Source organism: Equus caballus, chromosome 4 (assembly GCF_041296265.1).
Source record: "Equus caballus isolate H_3958 breed thoroughbred chromosome 4, TB-T2T, whole genome shotgun sequence".
In the NCBI taxonomy this organism is placed as follows: Eukaryota; Metazoa; Chordata; class Mammalia; order Perissodactyla; family Equidae; genus Equus; species Equus caballus.
The window spans coordinates 70,045,182-70,067,871 of record NC_091687.1 but is presented as its reverse complement, the minus strand read 5'-3'; the positions used below and the strand labels follow the sequence as shown (position 1 = coordinate 70,067,871).

The following is a 22,690-nucleotide window of genomic DNA, read 5'->3' as shown; positions in this document are numbered from 1 at the left end:
ATTTGGCAGTGAATTTCTATTCAGTAAAAATTCAGATAACCATTTGGGACAATTCAAGCCTCAAATTTACAGGCCCTTGAAAAGTAACTGACCAAGTTGTTTTTCTAAAAAATAGTTTCTCCATTTCTTTTATATAGTGCTTGACTTGTTAAAACTATAATTCTAGAACCCTGTGCCCAGCATATCACTGACATATCGGAAAGCCCAATTTGGACAGCCAGAAACTTTATGAAGAGAGTTTAGCTGAAAACATGCCCTCCTGGGGCTGGCCTGGTGGTGCAGCGGTTAAGTGCACACATTCCCCTTCGGCAGCCCTGGGTTCGCCGGTTTGGATCCCGGGTGCAGACATGGCACTGCTTGGCAAGCCATGCTGTGGCAGGCATCCCAAATATAAAGTAGAGGAAGATGGGCATGGATGTTAGCTCAGGGCCAGTCTTCCTCAGCAAAAAGAGGAGGATTGGCAGCAGATGTTAGCTCAGGGCTAATCTTCCTCAAAAAAAAAAAAAATGCCCTCCTCTTCCTTGCTATCCCCTTACTTTCTATTGATATCTAAGAAGCCCATGTGCTCCTGATTAGCTGAAAGACTTGATTGTTCGTGGGGAGAGTACTGATGGAAATGTGTTCTTTTTTTCTTCAGCTTTAAAATCGTTATAAATGTAGAGCAGACTGGTTGTTTTTTATTTTAGGACTAAAGCAATTACTTAAGTGTTTCTGAAATCACTTCCTATATCTTTCCAATCTTTGACTTATTAGTTATGATTTAATATAAGCTAAATATAGTGTCCTGGTGGAACTGCTGATTGGAGGAGTAAATAAGAAAGATGTGTATGCTGTATGTGCTGTTTGAAATGCAATCAAATCAGAAAAGATTTCTCTGTGTTCTCACAGCTTTTTAAAGAAGATAGTTTAGTTTATTATACTAAAGCCACTAAAATGTTGATTCTAGAATGTAGAATTAACTACTTAATGTTAAGTTTACCTTGGAAATAAAAATTTAATGATTCTGAATATTTTCCCATTTATGTCATTCCATGGAGTATTTCTATAGGAGCTGAATATAATATTGAATATAGTAATGATGCTGATAGTCAACACAGGCTGCTTTACTAGAGGCCAGCACTGTTCTCAGCGCTTCACATATATTAAATTTTTTGTTCCTCACACGAATACTCTGAGATATGTAGTGTTACTATCCCATTTTACAGATAAGGTAACTACAGCATAAAGAAATTAAGTTATTTGGTCAAGGTCACAGCTACTAATAAACAGCCAAGATTCAAATTGGAGGAACTCCATTCCAAAGCCCATGTTCTCAACCACTAGGAAAGTCAGAACACTGTTATGATGACTATATGCTGTTTTAAGCCACAAAATTCAACGTGAATATCTCATTTAATATCAACCGTACATTATCTGATAGTTTACTCAAGGTGTTTTTTGAGTTTTTATCACAGGCAAGTCTGTAAATAACTTTTGCCTGGAAAGATCATATTTTACTTGACTATAAAATTGTCTTCAAAATAGGAAAGAAGACACCTAGCTCATTCAGTGAGTAACAAAATGCTGTCAGAAGCCATGTAATATAAGATTTGTTAAGGTGCAACTTCTTACTGCCTGTGTTTTATATGTGATATAAGAAGTGATTATGCGTCATCTGGAAATGAAGCTCCGTTGTAGCAAAAGTGAAATTTTAAAGATACGGGAGACAAACGTCTTCTTAAGGCCTGTGTTTGGCCATATGAGTTGAATACAGTTAGGCACAAAGGTCCTGTTTGTCCTACAGCAGTAGGCATCTACCATTAAAAGTTGTCTTCAACATCATGCATTGTTTCTTTTATGAAAAATCATACTGTCCAGGATGGTATGATTTTCGCCTCACCTTCAGCCATTCGAATCCTGTATCCTCTCAGATATTCTCTTCCCTTGGCTACCTCTCTGGCCATCCTTTCCTAAGCAGGGCAGTGAGTGAGCAAAAACAAACACAAATGTATACCAATAAAACTGCAACCATGACAAGTGCTTCAAAGAACTTTCCAGAGAAGGTTTCCTGAACAAGTGATATTTGAACTGAAGGATGAGTAGGAATTTAACACAGAGAGGAGGGAAGGGCTCTCCAAACATAGGAAACAGCATGTAAAGAAGTGTTGTGTCTGGAGAGAGAATGGTAAGAGGATTGACAAAATGAAAGGAAGCTAGAGTGGACTGATTAGGGGCAACATTATGCAAGATGAGACCAGAGAGGCAGAGCACTTGACCTTGAGCAACTTCGTATGCCCTGTTAGGAGTTTTGTCTTCATTCTCAGTGGAAAGCCTTGGAACAGTTTGTTTCCTAGCATGTTCACTGTTGTTTTAGATGGTGTTTAATGCTGTTTCCTTTACCACAACTATCATTTTCTGGCATTACAGAATACCCTGCATATTTATAACTGTAAAGAAAAAAAATAGCACACAACAATTTCTGACCAAAAAAACCAGTCACATTATAAGAATCATTGTTACTAATAGAGTAACACTGAAGTGCTCCTAACTGGGACTGTGACATTTTTAGGCATCGTGAAGTACGGTTGAGTTTCTCAGTTCCTGAATGATATTAGCAGTGACTTTTCATCTCATTTTTTTTTTTTTTTTTTACTTACAGTTGAGAAACTATATTGGGTGATATTGAATTTAGAGATATTGTGATTAATAGATTATCTGTTATAATGCAGACAAATTGGGCAATAAATGTTTTCAAAGATCCTTATTTTTTATATACTATTTAAAAAATTAAGGTGTAACTTATATTCAGTAAAGTGCAGGTCTTAAATGTACAGCCTGATGAATTTATATATATGTAACCAATGCCCAGAACAAGATATAGAACACTTCTAGCACCCAATATCCTGGTAGCACCTCCTAGGTTATAACCCCTCCCTCAAAGGTAACCACTATTCTGAGTTCTAATCCCGTAAGTTAGTTTTGCCTGTTTTTGAACTATGTATAAATAATACAGTATGTACTCTCTTGGTCTGGCTTTGTTTCCTCAATATTGTCTGTAAGATTCATTTATATTTTGCTTGCAACCTCAGTTTGTTACTTTTCATTGCAATATAGTATTCTGGTATTCTGTTGTTTGAATATGCCACAATTTATTCATCCTTTCCACTGTTGATCTATAATTTGAGTTTTAAGTGGTGATGAACTACTTGATAAAATTAAAATATTTATCTTGTTCGGGGATTATTTTGTTGTGTTCTGCCTTTTCTTCTGTTTGTATTCAAGCAACTATGACTTTGTGGTATAAAATTATCCCAGGTTCTCAGGTTTCATAAGTATTAGTGAACCATATAGAATTGCCATTTTGTAGGTCAAAATTGGTTGAATGGTATTTTCCACCAGGCTTTGTTTCTGGTGCTCCAATCTTCCTTTCGCCTAGGGAGCTCATAATCACTGAAACGTCACCTATTCACAGTTGTGAAACACTAAGAGTTTAGTGAACAGTGTTCCCCTCTCTCTCTCGTTCCTTTATATGGGGAACATGAGGTACTGATGGGTTTAGTGATTAGGCTCATTTTACAGAGAGGTCATTGAAAGAGCTGGGAATGGAAGCCAGGAATCCTGGTATCCATTTCTCCTGTTCTAGGTACAAATTTAGCTTTCATTGTGTTGGTAATATAACAAGTAGGTGAATATACTGAGTATCAATTTTAATGTAATATTATTTCCCTTTTTTTCCCTCAATATGGGTAATCAAGTTGAGGTGAATGAATTCTTTGATAAATAAATTATTTTCATTTACTCCAAGGTTACAGAGAAGCAGATTGCTGATGGCTAAAATGTTACATTCTATAGTAACTTTTAATATGAGAAAGTATGATTTTTAATTACCTTATTACTTTTCTGAGGGAAAATGAGTTACACATCCCCCAAAGAAGCCTGCTTATGTTTTTAAAAAGTTTTAATTTTTCAGGAAAAGGGAGTTAGGAGTATAGGCTGTTTCAATGAAATCTTCATATTGGCCTTTTATTATGTTCTGATGCATGTTTAAAATAATTTTTTCTTAAAGTAAACTATAGTATTTGGAAGGACAAAAAACTGTGTTTCAGGTTCTCTAATACTTTTTAATACAACTGAAATAAGATTAGTGTGACTCTGAGAAATTAATTTATATCTATCTTGTATGAGTTGTTTGAATGACCACCTTGCTTCACTTTAATGAACTTCCTAGGATCTTAGCATTTGGCAGGATTGGAGTTTATTAAATAAATACACCATTGGCGCTCACAAACTTTGCTCATCAGCAGATGGAGCTCAACAAGGACTGATGCTAAGCCTCTCAGGGAGATAATTAGCAAGTGAACTGAAATGCTACAACTCCTGCGGGTAAAGGGGTTCTGCCCTCATCTGTCTCCCACCCCAACTCCTCCTTAAGTATTTTGGCAGATGGGTTAGGACATTTTTTAGTATCCTGAAGTGTATACATTGTTTGAGATGGTACAAAATTATGAGTTTAGAAGTCACCCATGCTTTATGACAAAACAAAAGAACTCAACAAACTCAGCTCTTTGGTTATAGAGCTATTGAGTCTTAGGAACCAAAGAAAGCATTTTTACTTTGACTCTTCATCTTTTAAAAAAATCAACACAACACACATGTAATAAACCATCAAAATTAGGAATTCTTCAAAGTAGTTTTATTCATTGATTTTAATTTGATGTAACTTTTCCCCTTTTTATTGTGAAACTAAATGAGAAAGGAACCTGATTACCTCTCTTTACCTTCCTGGCTGTGTCTAGTCCTTACCCAACTTTTCTAGGCCTGTGTTACCCTATTCTTATCTCACTTCTCTTGCTCTTTCCCTTTTAGTGTCCATTTCAGTCTTGCTTTTGTTATTAACTCTTCTCTGGTAAACTTGTGTCTTTTTAGGGAAACTGACATTGTTTGTGGGCATTTGGGCTGCAGCCTGTGGTCTGGTGTTCCTTAGCCTATGTTTGCCCAGACTGCCTAGTTTTGACTGTCAGTTGGCAACACTTAAGTCTGAAACCCCTGAGGAACTGGGACCTACCAGTCTGTAATGAAAGTTTCATTTGTTCTCTCTACTTTTGGCTGGTCTTTAACATTTACTGAATGGCTTCTTTGTGTAATCAACCTTCAACATGACCCGGTGCAGTCTAGCTCCTACCTCTCAACTTGTACATGTAGTAGACATTTTATTTAGCCCGTGCAAGTTCATGCTTTTTTGTTGTCTTTTAGACACCAGAATTCAACTTTCACATGTTGGCCTAGAAAATGTCAACTAGAATGACTTTTAAGTACCTTACATATTTGGATTGTTTATTATCCACTTTTGACTCAGTACTGTTTCTTTATGCTAAAACCTATGACTTCAGGGCTTTAGAAACTTACGTTGAGGGCAGGGTTTCTCTACTCTGGCACTAAGTTAGGATGAATATTTTTGTTGTAGGAGCCTGTCCTCTGCATTGAAGGATGTTTAGCATCATCCCTGGCCTCTACCCACAAGATACCAGTAGCACCCCTCCTTAGTTGTGACAACTCGAATGTCTCCAGATATTACCAAATGTCCCCTGGGGAACAGAATTGCCCCCAGTTGAAAACCACTGGTTCAGGGAGTTCCCTGTTATATTTCCACTCTACAATGATCTCATAGAAATATAGAATGGTCCCAGAACTACAAATACGTGTTTATCTAGAATGGTTGGAGAATGGTATGTTTTAGGATCATACTATTCACTCATTCATTCTTTTATTCAGTGTACATCTATTGAATGCCTAACAGATACCATGCTAGATGTTGGAAAGAAAGAGATAAGTAAAACATGGTCCTGGTACCTATCTTAGTATATCAGTTATTCAGATTACCATGTTTTACTGGGATGCTGTGTCCCATACAAATGAAGAAAAGCTGCAGTGCTGTCCATGTAGCAGACTTAATACTGAATGTCTGTAGATAATTGAATGAATGACCATACATAATAGAATGAGCATGGACTCTGTAATCAGACACACCTGCATTCAGATCACGGTTTGCTGTTTATTATTTTCTTGTCATATAACATTGAGCAAATTACTTAACATCTCTGAGGCTTAAGTGATAGAACATGTACAGTTTTTGGTGAAATCAAAAACTCACATAAATGTGTCAACAAATGGTGACTGCTGTTATTATTATTAATTATTACTACTTATTATAAAAAGGATACCTGAATGTGTAATCTTGAATGAGAGAATGACAGATGTATGTGGTTAAACAGTTTTCAAAAAATTAAAATAAAATAAAAATTGTCTTTCTTGGCAAGGCAGGCAGCTGTTTAAGTTAGCTGACATTGAAATTGCCTCCATAGTAGGAGCCAGAGGTTGAGGACTAGAGGTGTAAGGGTCCACGAGACTTGGAAAAGAGAACTGGTTGAGGGAATCATAATATGTCACATTTGCAGAAAGGATGTAGAAAAGGCAGACTTGGTCAGAGGTCAGATTTTTAGCTAGGACTTGGGCTGGAGTCTTGCTCAGATAAGCAGGATTGTAGACAAACTTAAGACACTTCGTCAGTTTAGAATTGAATCTGAAGGCTCTTAAGGGTCCACTTGAAATCTCCTCATCTGTTTCTCATCACGTTGCTCTCTTCCTTCTTTAACTCTAGGTTATTATCTATATCTTTTGTGTTTCACATTTAAACTTACACTACCTTGCATTATTATTCAGATCTTCCTAGGACTGCCTTGCCATCAGAGCTAGATTAGAGGCTAGTTGAAGGCAGGAACAATATATTTCTACAGATGTTTTTCAGAGCCATGTACCTCATTAGTAGTAGTCCGCGTATTTGTGGAATGAGAGAATGCAAATCAACACTGTTTTAAAGCAGTGCATGAGCAACAGTATATCAAGTGCTACCTCTTTAAAGCCCACGTGAGATCTGAAGGCAAAGCTGGGCTCTCCTCAGTTTCCCATTTGATATACAGATATCTATGTAATAGTAATTACAGATTTCTTCAGACTTGGCAAGAAAAAGCTTGATTTTCTTTCATTTTAACCTATCACCTAGAATTAACAGTCAACCAGTTAATATTGAGTGACGTTACTAAAACATGCTTGAACATATACATATCATTTATTTAATCTTAAAAATAGTTTTTGGGATGAGTGAGGTAGTAGTCCTTTTATTGATGGCTACCTTTGTATATAGCGTCAGATTTCAAGATTGTATTGACTTTGAAAGTGCCTTGGATTTTACTTTGATTTTGGTTATACTATTGAAAACCTTATCTTTTCTACGAAATCCACATTCTTTGGTAGAGTTGTGTATTCATATTATTTATGTGCATTATATCTATATGAGATTTTGATCATCTAAATGGTTGGAAACTGAGGATTTTTATAGATAATTTAGAATATATACACTCATATAGAAGTGACAGTCTTTAGCATGACCAAAGTTTAGTGAAATATCCGTTTAATAATTGTCTTTTCTAAAGATTGTTGCAAAATTATAAAGTTTACAGAACCTTCAGAATACTTTTCCTATAATAAGCAATTGGCTTCATCTGGTATTTTGTTATTTCTTTTGTTTTGATTTTGTTTATTAACACAGAAAAGCTTCACTGGCCTGAGCAAGAACTTGCTAAGAAGTCTATTCTAAATGCAGAAGAGTCATTGATCATTGACAGCAGAAGAGGCATTTCACACTTATCTCCTGGAGTACTAAAGGACATTTTCACGACTGGAACCAGTAGTTACAATGTCCTACTACAGAGCAAAGAGGAGAAAAAGCATCATTCACAAAAACAGTCTTCCTCTACCTACTCCAAACGATGTAGAAAACCCAGCAAATCTCCTAGCTCTTCTCGTAGTAAAGATCTTTGCAAGATGAAAGCCCCAGTGCCTGAGATGAGCAGTGGTACTTGGTACTGCCTAGAAAGGCAGCCTGCTGTTATTTTCACTGGTTCAGTGTCGGGTCCTGTAAAGTTTACACATGATATCTCTGTTACAGGGAACAGCATAGTACTGCCCCCTAAACTCAAAAACAAGGTCAAGCGGTGCCATTTCTCCACTCTTCCAAAGCCAAAGCCACAGCCTCAGCTGTCTAGAAGTTTTGAAAAAGGAGATGACTTTTCTGGAAAGAAATTTTGTATACTGACTGCTATAAAGCCCACCAACTTGGAGAAAGAAAAACTTAGATTCTTCAAGTCTGACTATACCTACAATCCTCAGTTTGAATATGCTAATCCTTCTCTGCCAAGTGTATTAGCCAAGCACAGCAACGCATCTGACCGATTTCTTAAGCAGGTAAAATGCTACTTCAATAGTGTTATTTCATTTTGTATAACTAAAACAATTATTTGCAGTCTTTTAAAAGGCAAAACTATTCCAATGATTTATATGTTGTAGTTAACTCCCATCCAGGACATGTAAATATGTGACATGCAATCTCCAGGTGAGTGGCCATAGCCTATATGTAAACTACTTTGCATTAATCAATATCTATAAGGAATCTATTATATAGACTATGGCAGGAAGCAACTATATTAGGAACAAAGCTTCAGCTTCTGGTTCTAAGCTTTCATTTTGGAGTAACAAACTTGTGGCCTGTTAGCCAGCCCACAGACAGGTGTTGTGTAGCCCACACCGTTTGTGTTTTCTGTTTGATTTGGAATGCCTTAGATGCAGCGTGCAATCTCTGGTTCTCCCTGTTGTGTTACACTCCCAGCTTGCTTAGGCCCCTATAGGCATCTGGGGAACCTAGACATGGTACTTGCCCATGAACTTTTTAATGCTTTACTAAAATTGTTAATAATCATCAAAATAAATATTTAAGCACTCATTTAAAGAAGAAAATAATGGAATTTAAAAAATTATCTTCAAGGTTAGCAAATCATGATGTGAATGATATGAGGAACGCTTTCCAAATTGTTCATTTTAGACACTTAGCGCATAGTTTTGTGTGTTCTGGAGCTTAATAAACTTCAAAATCCACTTAAGTATTTGTGGAAAGATAGGCTGATGTTTACCTGCAGGGCCTAGTTTTGAGATCATAAAGGCAGACTACATTTGGTTAGATGAACTTCGTACAAGTTTTTATAATGCATTAGGTTCCACTTGGTTTTGTCAGTGATTGAAAATCTGTTTGTAGGCTAAGTAAAACTGCGTGGTTCCATTTGCCCTGTGGGGCATGCCCTATTTTAGCATTTTTGCTACAGTCCAGTTCTTTGGACTTGTGGCCAGCAGATTTTTTGTTGTTTATTCTAAATGACATGGACTCTGACCAGTCTTTTGAAGCTGTTATATAAAGCTTATTTTAAGATTCAAATAATTTACTCTTGCTGTTTATTTTCCCTTGTTAGAAGAAAACATTTCTACTGCTTCTCTGTTTTTTTAATGGGCGTTCACTTTTTATTTAAATGTGCTAAGATTGTACTAAACACTATTAAAAAGGTCAGCTATTGTTTTTATTCCTGTTTTGGCAGTCATTTTGTGGCATTTTTGGTGGAAATTGCAATTGGTTGAACAGGGCTTTCCCTCCTTTAAAATTTATGATAATTATAAACATGCTGTTTGCTTTTTTCCACTTTAGTGCTGAAAGAGATGGCTGAGATTTATTTACCAATATTCTTTAATTTGAAGTCCTACCCTAAGCCCTGCCAGTTGGGAAAGAGATTTTGATCAAAATGAATGCTCTCTTATTTCCGTGGAAGGCAGTTTGGAAGTATCAGCAACTCCACAGATTGAGAATTGACATTGCTTGGCCTGTGGCTCTGTAATCTTTATTTTAACCTAATTCCAGCTTGAGGAGATAAAACCTATACTTGAGTTGCTTGAGACTTCTAAATAGCACCAGCAGTCCTGGCTGGCTTGTACTTCAAGCGCTACCATTTGGGAGAATGCTCTCAACAAATGCCAAAGGTACTGTTTAAACTGCTGTAATCCAATAAAGGAGATTCATCAGAACAAGGCCTCCATAAAATATGCTTTAATTCCTATTTGGCAGCTGAGTGAATTATAACTTGATGTCTTACATCCTTGCCTTCCCCAGCTGTAAAGCTAAAGCAGCAGCTTCAGGGCTGGTCTCAGGACTCAGAAATGTGCTATACAAAGGGACCGGGATGGCCGAATAGCCCGTGAGTCTCTGGCCTCCACCCTGGAGGCCTTGCCACCCGCTAGCTAACAGTCTTCCGAGTTTCACAGTCTGGGTCCTTTTAAGACAGGCAGTCTGTGTGCTTGTTGGACAGTGACTGTGGTCCTCTTTAGTGCGCAGATTGGCAGAACAATGCTAAAGCTTCCAGGCACAGAGAAGTCTACCACAGTGGAATCAAGGCGCCGCTCAGCCTCTGGTCATTCCCAGTTGGTTGCCCTATCAATGTCAAGGAGTTCCAGGACTGTTTATTCTGGTCCAGGCAGTAGGTTCCTCAGGAGGCACTCAGGCCCTTAAGGTGGTTTATGGCCTCCAGCATGGGCTAGAGGACTTGAATATAATTCCTGGTGGAGCCTGCTGAACCCTGCTCAGCCTGTTGCTGACAGCGCTGGTAGCCCTCAGCTCCCTCAGCCTTTTGGGTATGTTTAAATTTGACAGAAACTTGTCTGTTTTCTGTGGCTGTGGAAAGAGTGTAGTGCTTCGTGGGTGCTGAAGAAGGGGTCTGAGATAAGAGAATGCTGAAAGCTGTCTAGGATCAGGTGCATCCTCACCAGTAGGCCACCTCACCTTGGTGGCACTCATGAGCAGTAAACTGGCAGCCAGTGCACTTTCAGCCCTACTTCCTGGTGGCTGACCATTTCTAGGATACCTGCATATCAAATCCACGTGGCTTTAGACCCAGCACATTGTTGAACAAGATTGGAGAAGTGAGAGATGAGAAGGGTCTTTGGGGTGGTAGGAGGAATCCTTGAACTATTTTCATTATTTCCAACAGTCAAAAGAAAAGTATACATTTATGTGATAGAACCAGTGGACAGCTTAAGTGACTGGTTTTCGTCCCCTGGCTGGTGTCATATCTCAGCATAGGTCCTGACTAGCTCTTGCTAACTGGAAGCTCTGATTGGTAGAGTGATATTTAATAACATTGGCAAAATAAGTCAACTTTTGGCCAGATAAGATGAAGTTGAATTGCTTTCTTTTTTTTTGTGAGGAAGATTGTTGCTTAGCTAACATCTGTGCCAATCTTCCTCTACTTTATGTGGGATGCCACCACAGCGTGGCTTGACATGCAGTGTTGGGTCCATGCCCAGGATCCGAACCAGTGAACCCGAGGCTGCTGAAACAGAGGCGCGAACTTAAACCACTATGCCACCGGGCTGGCCCCTGAATTATTTTCTTATTTGTTAGTGAAACTGGAGCAATGGGGATCATTAGTGGTTGGTAAATGGGGGCCTTTTGTGTTAAAGAAGAAAGGCTTTGGGGTGTTGGGTAGAGACTCTGGGCTGAGGCTACCCTCTGGCTGTCAGGAAAGAGAAGTTAAAGGAGGGTCTGCAAAAGTAGTTAACAGCAGGCTTGAGAATGCTCTCCTTAGGAAGGCCTGCTTGCAAGATTAACCCCAGCCTGGCATCTGAGAACTTAGCTGGTAAACGGTTTCCCACACCGAAATAAAACTTTCCCTAAATGTTGAGTAACTTGCTGTGCCTAAACTCTGCAAACAGTATGTATTATGTTGAATGCTCGTTTTCCTTTTGGGAGTCTGAAAGTTTAGAATGTGCTAGGCATAGGAATGCTTATGTGACCAGCCCTCAGTAAAAGCCTTGGGCGCTGAGTCTGTAACAGATTTCATTGGTAAACAACTCTTTACACATTCTTACAGCTCGGTTGCTGGAGAAGTTAACTGCATCCTGTCTGACTTCATTGGGAGAGGACTCTTGAAGGCTTGCTTCTGGTTTCCTCCAGACTTTACTGGATAGAAGAAATGGGGAGTGACGGGCTTAAGTTGATCTCTTAAAGAAATTTATATTCGTATTTTACAAAAAGAAGGAGGAAAAAAAGCTGTGCTCTCCAAATAAAACACCCCTGTGGGCTGTATTACTGTCAGTTTGAGATTCCTAATCAGTTATAAGGTCTGGCTTCTTAGAGCTTTGTAAAGGGCCACTGTGTTGCACAGTTCCAGAGGGTGCCATTCACAAATTGAGCCGAGGCCCTGCATTTATACAATATGGTTAATATTTACCATAAGGATGGCGTTCTTTTTTTGGTATCATACTACTTCTCTAACACTCTTTAATTGTATGACATTTATATAGAAGATCAAGTAAATTAAATGTATGCTAAGTTAGAAATTTTGCATTGAGCTGAGGAGGAATGAACCAAAAAAGCGTACTTATTTTCCATATACTTTTATTATTATGAAATTGTTGACACTGCCTTTTTTTCAGGACCCTTACTCTGTTATTCCATTAAAATTGCTTTGAAATGTAAGGACAAAGTCACATGAACCATCCATATGTGAAAAATTACAACTAGCATGGATAGTGTGCTTAATATTTGCTCATTGCTCTTTATGCTGAGTACTTTACACCTATTGATATCTTTAGTCCCACACATGAGGTATAATCCTAGTAGTGTTACCAGTTGAAAAAACTGATCTAGAGCAGTGAAGTAACTCTCCTGAGGTCACATATATAGTCAGTTGCAGAACTAGAGTCTATCCCAATTACTCTTCTGTCTTCCACACGATGGTATGTTGGCAAACTAGCTCTCAGTTTCCCTGGTGTAAATATAAATACTTCCACTGACCAGTTTCAAGCAATAAAACATCAACTGACTTGCAAATTAATAAAAATTCATTCAGCTGTCACAAGCCAGTATGTCCAGGCTCCAGCAGACCACTGTTTCACAGAATGGTTTTAACCTGGCTTTTCTAACTGTAATGCCACCCTGTGCATCTGAAGGACACCAGATCAAAAGATCCTCTCATTTTGCTGGCAAGGATTCATGCCTTTGGTAGAAACTGATCATAGGGACTTGGAGGATTTTTTTTTTTGCTCTCTATCTTACACCTACGAAATATGATTAATAGTGACTGTGTTTTGAAAGCTTTGAGACAAGAGTACTGTCTCCCTGTTAAAGTACCCACCCTCATCTTTCAGTTACAGCTTCAATCTCAACTCATAGTACAGTGTTAATTAGTACATTAGGAAGAATGGCGAGGTCAAAACCGGGCTCTTAGCCTATAAACTGAGTAAATATGTGAAAGAAACAAATACAAGGGCTCCCCTAAAAGGCTATCCACAACATTATCAGTGGCTAATTTCTCTCTTAATGCCCCTCTGACTCTGCCAGGGAACAAAGCAGAAACATTCCTTCCGTTACTGTTCCCATAATATACACCTTTTCCCTGTTTACCACTGTCCTCCCTATTGCTTTTCACCTGTTTCCTTTCCATTTCAGGTGGACTATGCACAATCCAAAATTGATGAGAGGGTTGAAATAAAATTATTGAAGTATCTTCAAATGAAACAAAATAATTGAAAATAGCTTTTGAAAATTCCTTCTGCAATGAAGTAGTGTATCTAGTGTTTTCCCATTCCTAAGACTTTATATTTTTCAAAATAATTATTTGCAAATATAGTCAGTTTTTGATTACTCATATTAGTAGAAAGAAGCATGTATATGGATTAGCTAAAATGGAAAGATTATTCCCTGCTTCCTTCCTATTGAATAGTTCTCATCAGGGCAGCCACCTTGGTAATTTACTAGCGTCAGTAGTAAGTAGTAAATGCGGTAATAGGAAAAGCCACAAACAATGGCACAAAATGGAGATTGTAGAGGGAAGTGGTGTTTAAAATCAAACATGTAGGTGAGGGGTCAGCCCATGGCCCAGTGGTTAAGTTCATGCGCTCTGCTTCAGCGGCCCAGGGTTCGCAGGTTCAGATCCTGGGGGCGGACCTGCATACTGCTCATCAAGCCATGCTCTGGCAGCATCCCAGATAGAAGAACTAGAATGACCTACAACTAAATATACAACTATGTACTGGGGCTTTGGGGAGGAAAAAAAAGAAAAGAAGAGGAAGATTGGCAACATGTTAACTCAGGGCAAATCTTTCTCACCAAAAAAAGAAAAAAAAACCAGTTTCTTAAAAAAAACAAAAACAAAAACATGTAGGTGAAAATAAACCACTGAACTGACTTATAAAGAAGAAAGCTTTTTGAACGTTTCATTTGGTTCCAGGCATCTTGCATCGTAACCTCTGGGAGAAAAGATACACTTAGGAAAGATGAAAGATTAAGTATTGAAGAATGTTAGTATAGATGAAGAACAGAGAGCAAAGACTTGTAGTTACTAGAAGAAATGTACATATATTTGCAAAAAAATTAATCTCAAAAATATACAATAAAATATCTTTCTCATCTTTCCATCTTAGCTTACCAAAGCACTCCATAAAGATGTAGTTGTTAATATTTACAATATCTTGAGACATAACCCTCTCACCCAATATCAAAATAGATTTTACTGTTTATAAGAATTACTATCATAAAGGTTTGTTAGACATTTAAATGTAGCTAAGAAATTGGGGAATTACCTTCTTTTAAAAATATTCTTTGATTTGTGATTGATTTGTAGGGATCTTGCTCTATAGGAGAGAGATGGACTCGATCTCTGAAGTTTCCCTTGCACACAGTGGTGCAAAATGAGTATTGATATTTTTATTTTTGCCCCCGTACTACATGCTCGTGTAAATATCACACAGTGTCTGCTTCATTTTCCTTGTGTTTATATTGAAGGAAATAGACTACATGATCCTTGAGAGCCCTTTCTAGGACCACATACATCTGTCAGGTTTCTGACCCAGAAATACTGTGGCTAATCAAATCAAGACATGTCACATTATATTTCATGTCACATTATATATCCAGTTGTGTCATTTATTTTGTAAAAACATTTAGCTCTTCTTATGCACTGTACAGTAATCACGGAAAAGCTGAGTCCCACCAGCTGTAACTGAAAATTCTTTTACTTCAGATAACAGTGCTTTATTAATGCAACATAATTAGCAATAATTTGGTTTGTTAAAATTAATTTTCCAAATAAGTGAAATTTGTTTCTCTAAGCACAAAAACCTAATTAAAAAATTAACCATTTCAGTACAGTTCTTTCTACAATGTATACTCAACTTGACAACTCAGGAGAATGCTTATCAGACTTTTCTAAGAAGGTAACCTAATAGCAGAGATATAAATAGAATTACCAAGGAATTCAGGGTGGGAGCAAATCTGTGTTTTATCTTAAATTCATGTGAATTTTACATTATTCTTCATAATGTATCTTTATTCTAATATAGAAAAATGTGAATTGCTTATCTTGAAGTAAAATTGACTTTCAAAGTAAGCATGGAGCATCTCCCCGCAACTCTCTGGCAACCTATTCTTCCACAATGTGAAAAACGGAACCCTAGTACTAACCAAAAGCAGCTGTTTACGTGAACAGCTCACTCTCAGGTTACTCTCAGTAATCTCAGATTACACATTAACATTATTTATTTGTAAAATTAGCCCATCACTGAAAGTCCTGTAGCATCTTGATGGGAAAGCTTAGATGAGGTACCTTCGGGGAAGGAGAGTTGAATAGTCACCAAGGAAAGACACTACATACCTCAGAGCAAGCAAGGGTTCTGCCTGGTGGGAGACTGAGAGTACAAAGTCATAATTTTATGTAATGTAAGCACATTGTCTTAAAATAATAAAACATTAAGAGTGACATATTATTGATGTCTTATAGAAAGATACGTCCATGAATGAAACAGTGTAGAACAGTATAGTTGCAGTGGGGATTGAGAAGGAAAGCTGCAAGAAACAGTTCATTTTTTTAAGGGTGTTTGATGTCTCTCAAAAAGCCATTTGCATCGCCACCATGTTATTTAAGAGTTAGGATATTACTTGATATTAATATATTCTACATCTACTTAACTGAAAAAACTGTTCTGCTTGTGTAATTATAGTGTCCTAAAATTTTATTATTTAAAGTTAATCCAAGTTAATGGTTCCATGCTATCAAGAGTAACTTGGTAGAGTTATTGTAAAATCTCCGGGATATTTAAAGTGGAGAAAAGGAGAGGACTCTGCCAGCAACATTTTTTCCTGCACTAAAACAACATAACATACAACATTCTTTGGCATAGCGTTGCCTTTTCATTTATAGAGTTCAGATACTCAGAGTAAGTACCTCGATGGACCAACTTCATTATGTTAGGAAATAAATTCTCATTTTCAACTTCCTAATTAGCAGGCTTTCTATGGTTAGGGTATCTCAGGGGTCACAAACTCACAAGCTTATAGGATCTGAGCAGGGATCATAAATGATTGCAGGGAGCTGGCTGGGCACTGTAGCAAACTGGAAACTAGACAGCAGGTATTTAACTTGAGCTACAATTTGGGTCTAGTGTTATCATCTTTAGGATTTTCAAGAGAAAGTGGATACCTGAACTTTATATGAAGTCTTCCAATTTGTAAATGTTGACAGCTAATTCAGTTAAACAGAGCCTGTCCAGACCAGTGAAAACCTGTTTGTGGGCCACATTCATCCCTTGGGTTGCCAGTTTGCCACCTCTGATTCACCAGATCTGTTACATATAAACTGTTTGGGACCAACGAGTAGCATAACCTAAAGACTTTTAAATGTGGTCCTTGGAGAACAATGTCTTGCTTTTAGAATTTATAGTATAAATGGAATAGGTAATTCACTGTTACGTAAAATGCACGCATAATACATAAAATCACATTGTGCTCTAAAGCAAGATGAGTGTTCATCTTCCTTTTTGATGAAAACAACTTTATTGGAAGTCAGATGCCTTCACTGATAGCAGGATGTTTTGACATAAAATTTCTTTAAGGCTAAGTTTTAATTGTACTGGCATTGAAGGTATTTTATCTTGGTAGACTCAAGTTGTCCAAACAATAAAGGGGAGGAAAAAGCAAGCCCTCTTTAAATTATACCTCTCCCTATGTGACACGAATTTCTGATTAGCAAATACAAAACTTTCACAGATACCTTAAAGCTACACGACTTTTTAGAACATTATTTTGAGTTTAGTACGTTCAACGGTAGTTTTATGTATTAGACTGGAGAATTGGGATCATTTCTTAACCTAATAGCAAGGAAGATTTTCTTACAGTCAGAGATGGAAACACCCCAATCAGATTGTATGTCTTTGGAAGAAGGTATGACCTTGATGACTCATTGAAACAACACTTTGTTGATTCCCTTTCAAAAGTTGTCCGATGTGCATTCTCAGGTTCTTTTCTTAACAAGGTCTTTCTTTCCTACAAAATAGCTTGAATATCTGCTTCTTCCTTGTGGGTGGTAAAAGAAGCGTCTGCAGTACTAAGCTGTTTATAAGTATCTTATCCTAGTAGCAGTTACCCTCTTGTTTTCCCACTCACCATTGTATGCTTCCACACTACCCCCAAACCTGATAACGCAAACACATAGATGGGGAGAAGCTGCTGGGAGGAGAAGGCTGTAGGTGACGTCGTTCTTTGTCCTGTTGCATTCTTTCACTTGTTCCTTCACTGAAGGCGGACTCAGTGGCTCATATCTATTTATTTCCTGGGTTCTGTATATGTAGAACATAATTTTTTGAAATATTTTTGTTCTTTTTATTATAATCTGGTCATAGTCTGCAGACTGTTTTATAGAAAACTGAATATTGGCAGGAGTATTTTTGCTTCAGTTTCCCCTGCTCTCCACACTGCCATCACTGTCTTTCTAAGGTACAAATCTGATTATGTCTCTTCTTTTCCTGAAGAACTTCAGGGCTGCTCATAATTCAGGATAAAGTCCAAAATCTTTAGCATGGCCCACAGGCCTTTCATCTTTTATGATTTGGCTCATGCTTACATTTCCAAAGTCAACTCTATACTCCTGCCAGCATCTTTTGCAAATTGTCTATCATAGCATTTATCACATTGTTATTATCCTTAAGTTTCTTTTTTTTGTCTTCACCACTAGACTGACCTCTCTGATAAAAGTGTATTTTATTTATTTCAGCTATTCCCAGAGTTAGCACAGTTCCTGCCACAGGATAACTATTCCCAGAGTCTAGCACAGTTCCTGTCCAGCCCAGGAACTCTGTATTTCACTTTCTTTGCTTTGTATATGCTTTTGACAGTATCATTCCCTTTTGCCTGGAATGCCCTCTATTTCCTTTAGTCCCTCACTTCGATTTACCTTTCTCTGTGATCTCACAATACTTTATTCATACCTCCATCAGAGTATTATTAAATTATGTCTGTTTATATGTCATCTCTGCTGGTCTAATGGTCGGACAGGGTATTAGATTCTAAGATGTAAAAACGAACAAAAGTTAACAGTGATTGGTGCAAAGAAGATGACCATAAAGATAAGTGAATGAATGAATGAATGGTACTTACTGATGGTATGCTAGAAATTTAGTGAAACACTCTACAAATGATGGATCCAAATTTGTGTCCCAAGGGTCAAGTTCAGCCCACATATGTTTTTTTGGGTCAGCACAGTGTTTTTTTTAAAACACTGGTCTATAAAGATACACTTCTGTTGCCTTTCCCAGATATCTTATACTGAGTAGCTTTACACAGGAGTTACTGCTTGTAGCTAAAGCGATTTGAGTGACTGCTTCTCTAGTGGCCCATCAGATTTTGGCTATAGTACCTTAAATGGAGGCCTAATGACCTGATTGAGTAATCCAAATCTCTGTGTACCTCGTTTTCTACCAAGAAGCAATAGCCACTGTTAAAAAATTCATTCAGTATTTGGAATTTTGCTTTTCAATTTGAGAATCTCAAAGTACCTGTGTGTGCATATATATGTGTGTGTGTGTGTGTATATGTGTGTGTACACCTCATGCTTATCGGAAGTAAGCATTTTCAAACTGTTCTGAGGAATACTGCATGAGAAAGCAGGCCATATAATTTGCAAAAGACAAAATATTATATTCTTCCGTGAGATTCAGTACACATGGTATCATAATAAAGGCTTGGAAGAGTCTTGTTTAACTTCATTTAATCCAATATTTTCCAAACACATTTGGCCATGGAAGCTTTTTTAAAATGATATCTTGTCAACTACTTTTTCACAAAATACAGTTTGGAAAACACTGCCTTAAAGAAAAGGACTATGTGATCTCTTAGAGATTATTCAGTATTTTCCGGGGGAGGAGTTCTAGATGTTAGAATTTACAAAAAAGGGGAAGAATGAAGGGAGAGTTGGGATTGGATGGAGGTAAAACCAATTACCTTAAGTTCTAAAATTAAAACCTTCTGCTAAAACTTAAATACCGTATACAGTCATATGGGAAATAGATTACAAAACACATTCGCAATCTCTCTCTTCGCCTCCCTCCTATTTTTCCTCTGTCTCTGTCTAATTTTGTCCTCACAACAAATTACCTGTGAGGTAAGTAGGGCAAAGATTTTCATCTCCGTTTTGCCAGTGAAGAAACTAAAGCTGAGAAAGGTAAAATGACATACCTAAGATCACACAGTAAATGGTAGGGCACCAACATAAAACCAGATCTTCTGACTTCTAGTCTTTCTGCAATATCACCCCGACTCATATCGTATTAGTGTCTCTAGTGTATAGTTTTTCATTCAATGAAAACTGCAGTTGAGAAGGGAGATAGTTTTTTAGCACATGACTGTTGAAGTAGCTCATGATTGATGGTAAGATTTCCAAATTACTAAACAACAGAATCAGCAAGCAAACCAAAAGCAGATTGTTTAACTGAATGTTGAGATATTTCAGGAAGTTTGTTATATCATTCAAGACAATGCTGAATGTTTTATTTAGAGATTTTTCATTTTCTGGATTATGGTTTAAATGTTACATTGTGCTATTTGATTACTATTCCTTTTTTTTTTTTTTTTCTTTAAAGATTTTATTTTTTTCCTTTTTTCCCCAAAGCCCCCCGGTACATAGTTGTATATTCTTTGTTGTGGGTCCTTCTAGTTGTGGCATGTGGGACGCTGCCTCAGTGTGGTTTGATGAGCAGTGTTTCTGTTCTGTTTTGTGTAGCATTATAAATAACATCGAGATCAGGGGAAAGAGAGGACCCTGCATGCTGAACAGTTGCTCATTTTGCATTTATTTCCTCTTTGCTCTAGGTTTGAGCTCTCTGAAAATCAATTTGTTTCAATGCCTGAGATATACAAAGCTTTAAAATATTATCCTCTTATAAAGAGGAATGATTCAGAAATAATTGATTTCTGAGCAATGTATTGGTTCATAAATTAGCAAAAAATATATTTTGGGGCCCAATATTTTAAGAAAGGCAACAGTATTTTTGGTGGCCTATTTTGACTCTTTTTTTTTTTAAAGATTTAATTTTTTCCTTCTTCTCCCCAAAGCCCCCTGGTACATAGTTGTATATTCTTTGCTGTGGCTCCTTCTAGTTGTGGCATGTGGGACGCCGCCTCAGCATGGTTTGATGAGCAGTGCCATGTCCGCACCCAGGATTCGAACCAACGAAACACTGGGCCGCCTGCAGCAGAGCGCGAGAACTTAACCACCTCAACTCATTTTTAACAAGAAATATTATCCCACCTGGTACTGTTTTTGTGGAACTCAAGAATAGATTCTCTCACACCATTTTCTAACATGGTGATGGAGGAGTTGGCCAAGTAATTAAGGTGGACACCAAGGAAAGGTGCAAAATTAGATTCATGCAGACTAGGGGACTGAGACCTGGACAATAAGGATAGATGTGTATGTATTAAGATGTTTTGGTTCCAGGAGTTTTAAAACTGATTAATGAAACTATGTAATGTCTCATTGCTTACTATTTATATTTGCTATTCTTAGAGTTGGAAGGAAACAGCAAATATATTTGATGTCTATGGATGAATCAGGGCTAGATTTCTGTACGGGTGAGGGAAATGGCTGCTTACTCTGTGAGGAGACCTCAAGAATGTTAGTTATACCAACTTTTTTCCTACCAGCCTAAAAATCTCTAGAAAATATTTGTCTGAATTTTTAAGAGATTTTAAAATTTTTCTTGTGTTCCCTTCTTAAATACAAATACGCCAGAGAAGGGATATCAGTGACTAGTGGGCAAGTGGGAGAAGGTAACTAGATGATGAATAGAAAGGCTGGGGGGTTCCAAAGTAGAGGTCACTTAAACATTATGTTTTTCCAGGTATAAAAGTAGTATATGTTCAGTATAAAAACTTATAAAATTATGGAGAAAGGGATAAAAATCCCATAATTCTATTGCCCACAGGTAACCGCTATTAACATTTTAGTGAGTTTTCCTTGTCCCATGCCTAATGTTGTTCATAATTGAGGTTAGTGTACTTTTGTTTACATATCTGTATTTTCTCATGTCATTAAAAACTGTCAGCATTTCTTTTTTGTCAGCTTTATTTTCACTGACTGTACATATTTCATATAACGGGTATACAGTAAGTTGATTAAGTTAAATCTTTAGGTTGTTTCACCTGGGTTTTTAAATTTCATAGAAATAGTTTTGTTAGTAGACCACTCACTCCAGGGTGACTTCCTTGCCTAGAGCCTGTTGGAAAGGAGGCTGGACAGTGAGCTGTGCACTGGAGGCACCTGCTATGATAGGCCTGCCCCAGCATTCCAGTCAAGGGAGGAGGACCACAACTGAACCAGTTCCATAGGAATTGTTTGTTCCTTTCTCCAAGCCCTCAACATACTGAAGAGAAAGAGAGGCCCAGAAAACAGGGGAGGGATGAGATTGGATATGTGATTGAAGTTTTAATTTGGATTAAATTGACTTGAAGTGACTTTTTTTTAATACTTGAAACTTAGTGGTAGGCTAAAGAATCTCGTTGAGATATTTGAAGATAGGAAAGGAATATTCTGGATGGCAAATTGAAAGTAATGATTCGAGAAAAATAATTAAGCCGCTTCTTGTTTGAACCCCCACCAAATAATATTGGGAGATGTAGCTTTCTGATAAACTTAAATGATAATGTTACTGGAGAAGAGAGTTTTGACATGCAATTTACTGCCTCTAAAAGTATTACCCATGTAGAGGTGTGTGAAAGCTTGATTCTCCAAGTGGTGTAGACATTGATTCTCCTAACTCTCTGGGGAGCAGATGAACTCTCTTTTTTCCTTTTTTTAAAAAAAATAACTTTTAGAGGGCTGGCTCAGTGGCATACTGGTTAAGTTTGCATGCTCCTCTTCAGCGGCCTGGGCTTTGTGGGTTTGGATCCCGGGCACAGACCTATGCACCACTTATCAAGCCATGCTGAGGCAGGCGTACCACGTGTAAAACAGAGGAAGATGGGCACAGATGTTAGCTCAGGGCCAATCTTCCTCAGCAAAAAGAGGAGGATTGGTGGTGGATGTTAGCTCAGGGCTAATCATCTTCAAAATAAATAATAAGGAGAGATGTCAGCATCATGATGGAGTGAACTTGCCCGGGACTCTCTCCCCTCCAACATACAACGAAGAGGGACACTCATACTCCAACAGAGGACATCCTAACACAACACAAAAACGTTGGAGAGACATGCAGCCATACGACGGAGGGCAGAGAGACTGAAACCCCCTCGGAGGAGCTGGAGCGGGGTAAGAGAGAACTTCGCTTCCTCCCCTAAAGACTGCAATCACTGAACACAGGAGGATCTGTGAGGAAAGGAAAAGGGGAGGGGATGTTTGTTCACAGGAACATCAAAAACCACCAAGGACCTGTGCAGCCTAGAGGGAAGACCTCTACCAGGGTTAGAGCTTTTGCAGGGGGTGACCTCATCAAGCCAACACACCAAGAGACT

General features: G+C 37.8%; 2 protein-coding genes across 23 annotated transcripts in view; one reads left to right on the top strand and one right to left on the bottom strand.

The window, feature by feature from the left end:
- The window catches only part of ANLN (anillin, actin binding protein), a 132,559-nt gene that overhangs the window by 75,780 nt on the left and 34,089 nt on the right, over positions 1 to 22,690 (bottom strand). The gene's annotated exons all lie outside the window — the stretch shown is intronic.
- MATCAP2 (microtubule associated tyrosine carboxypeptidase 2) overlaps positions 1 to 22,690 on the top strand; it is a 69,334-nt gene that overhangs the window by 16,270 nt on the left and 30,374 nt on the right. For 8 of the 11 annotated variants that reach the window (XM_070264849.1, XM_070264850.1, XM_014739129.3 and 5 more), the window contains one exon: positions 7,586 to 8,280. The exons of the other annotated variants lie outside the window; for them this stretch is intronic. In XM_070264849.1, the coding sequence (XP_070120950.1) occupies positions 7,586 to 8,280 (695 nt within the window). The remainder of the gene's footprint in view (positions 1 to 7,585; positions 8,281 to 22,690) is intronic. 11 annotated transcript variants of the gene reach the window in all.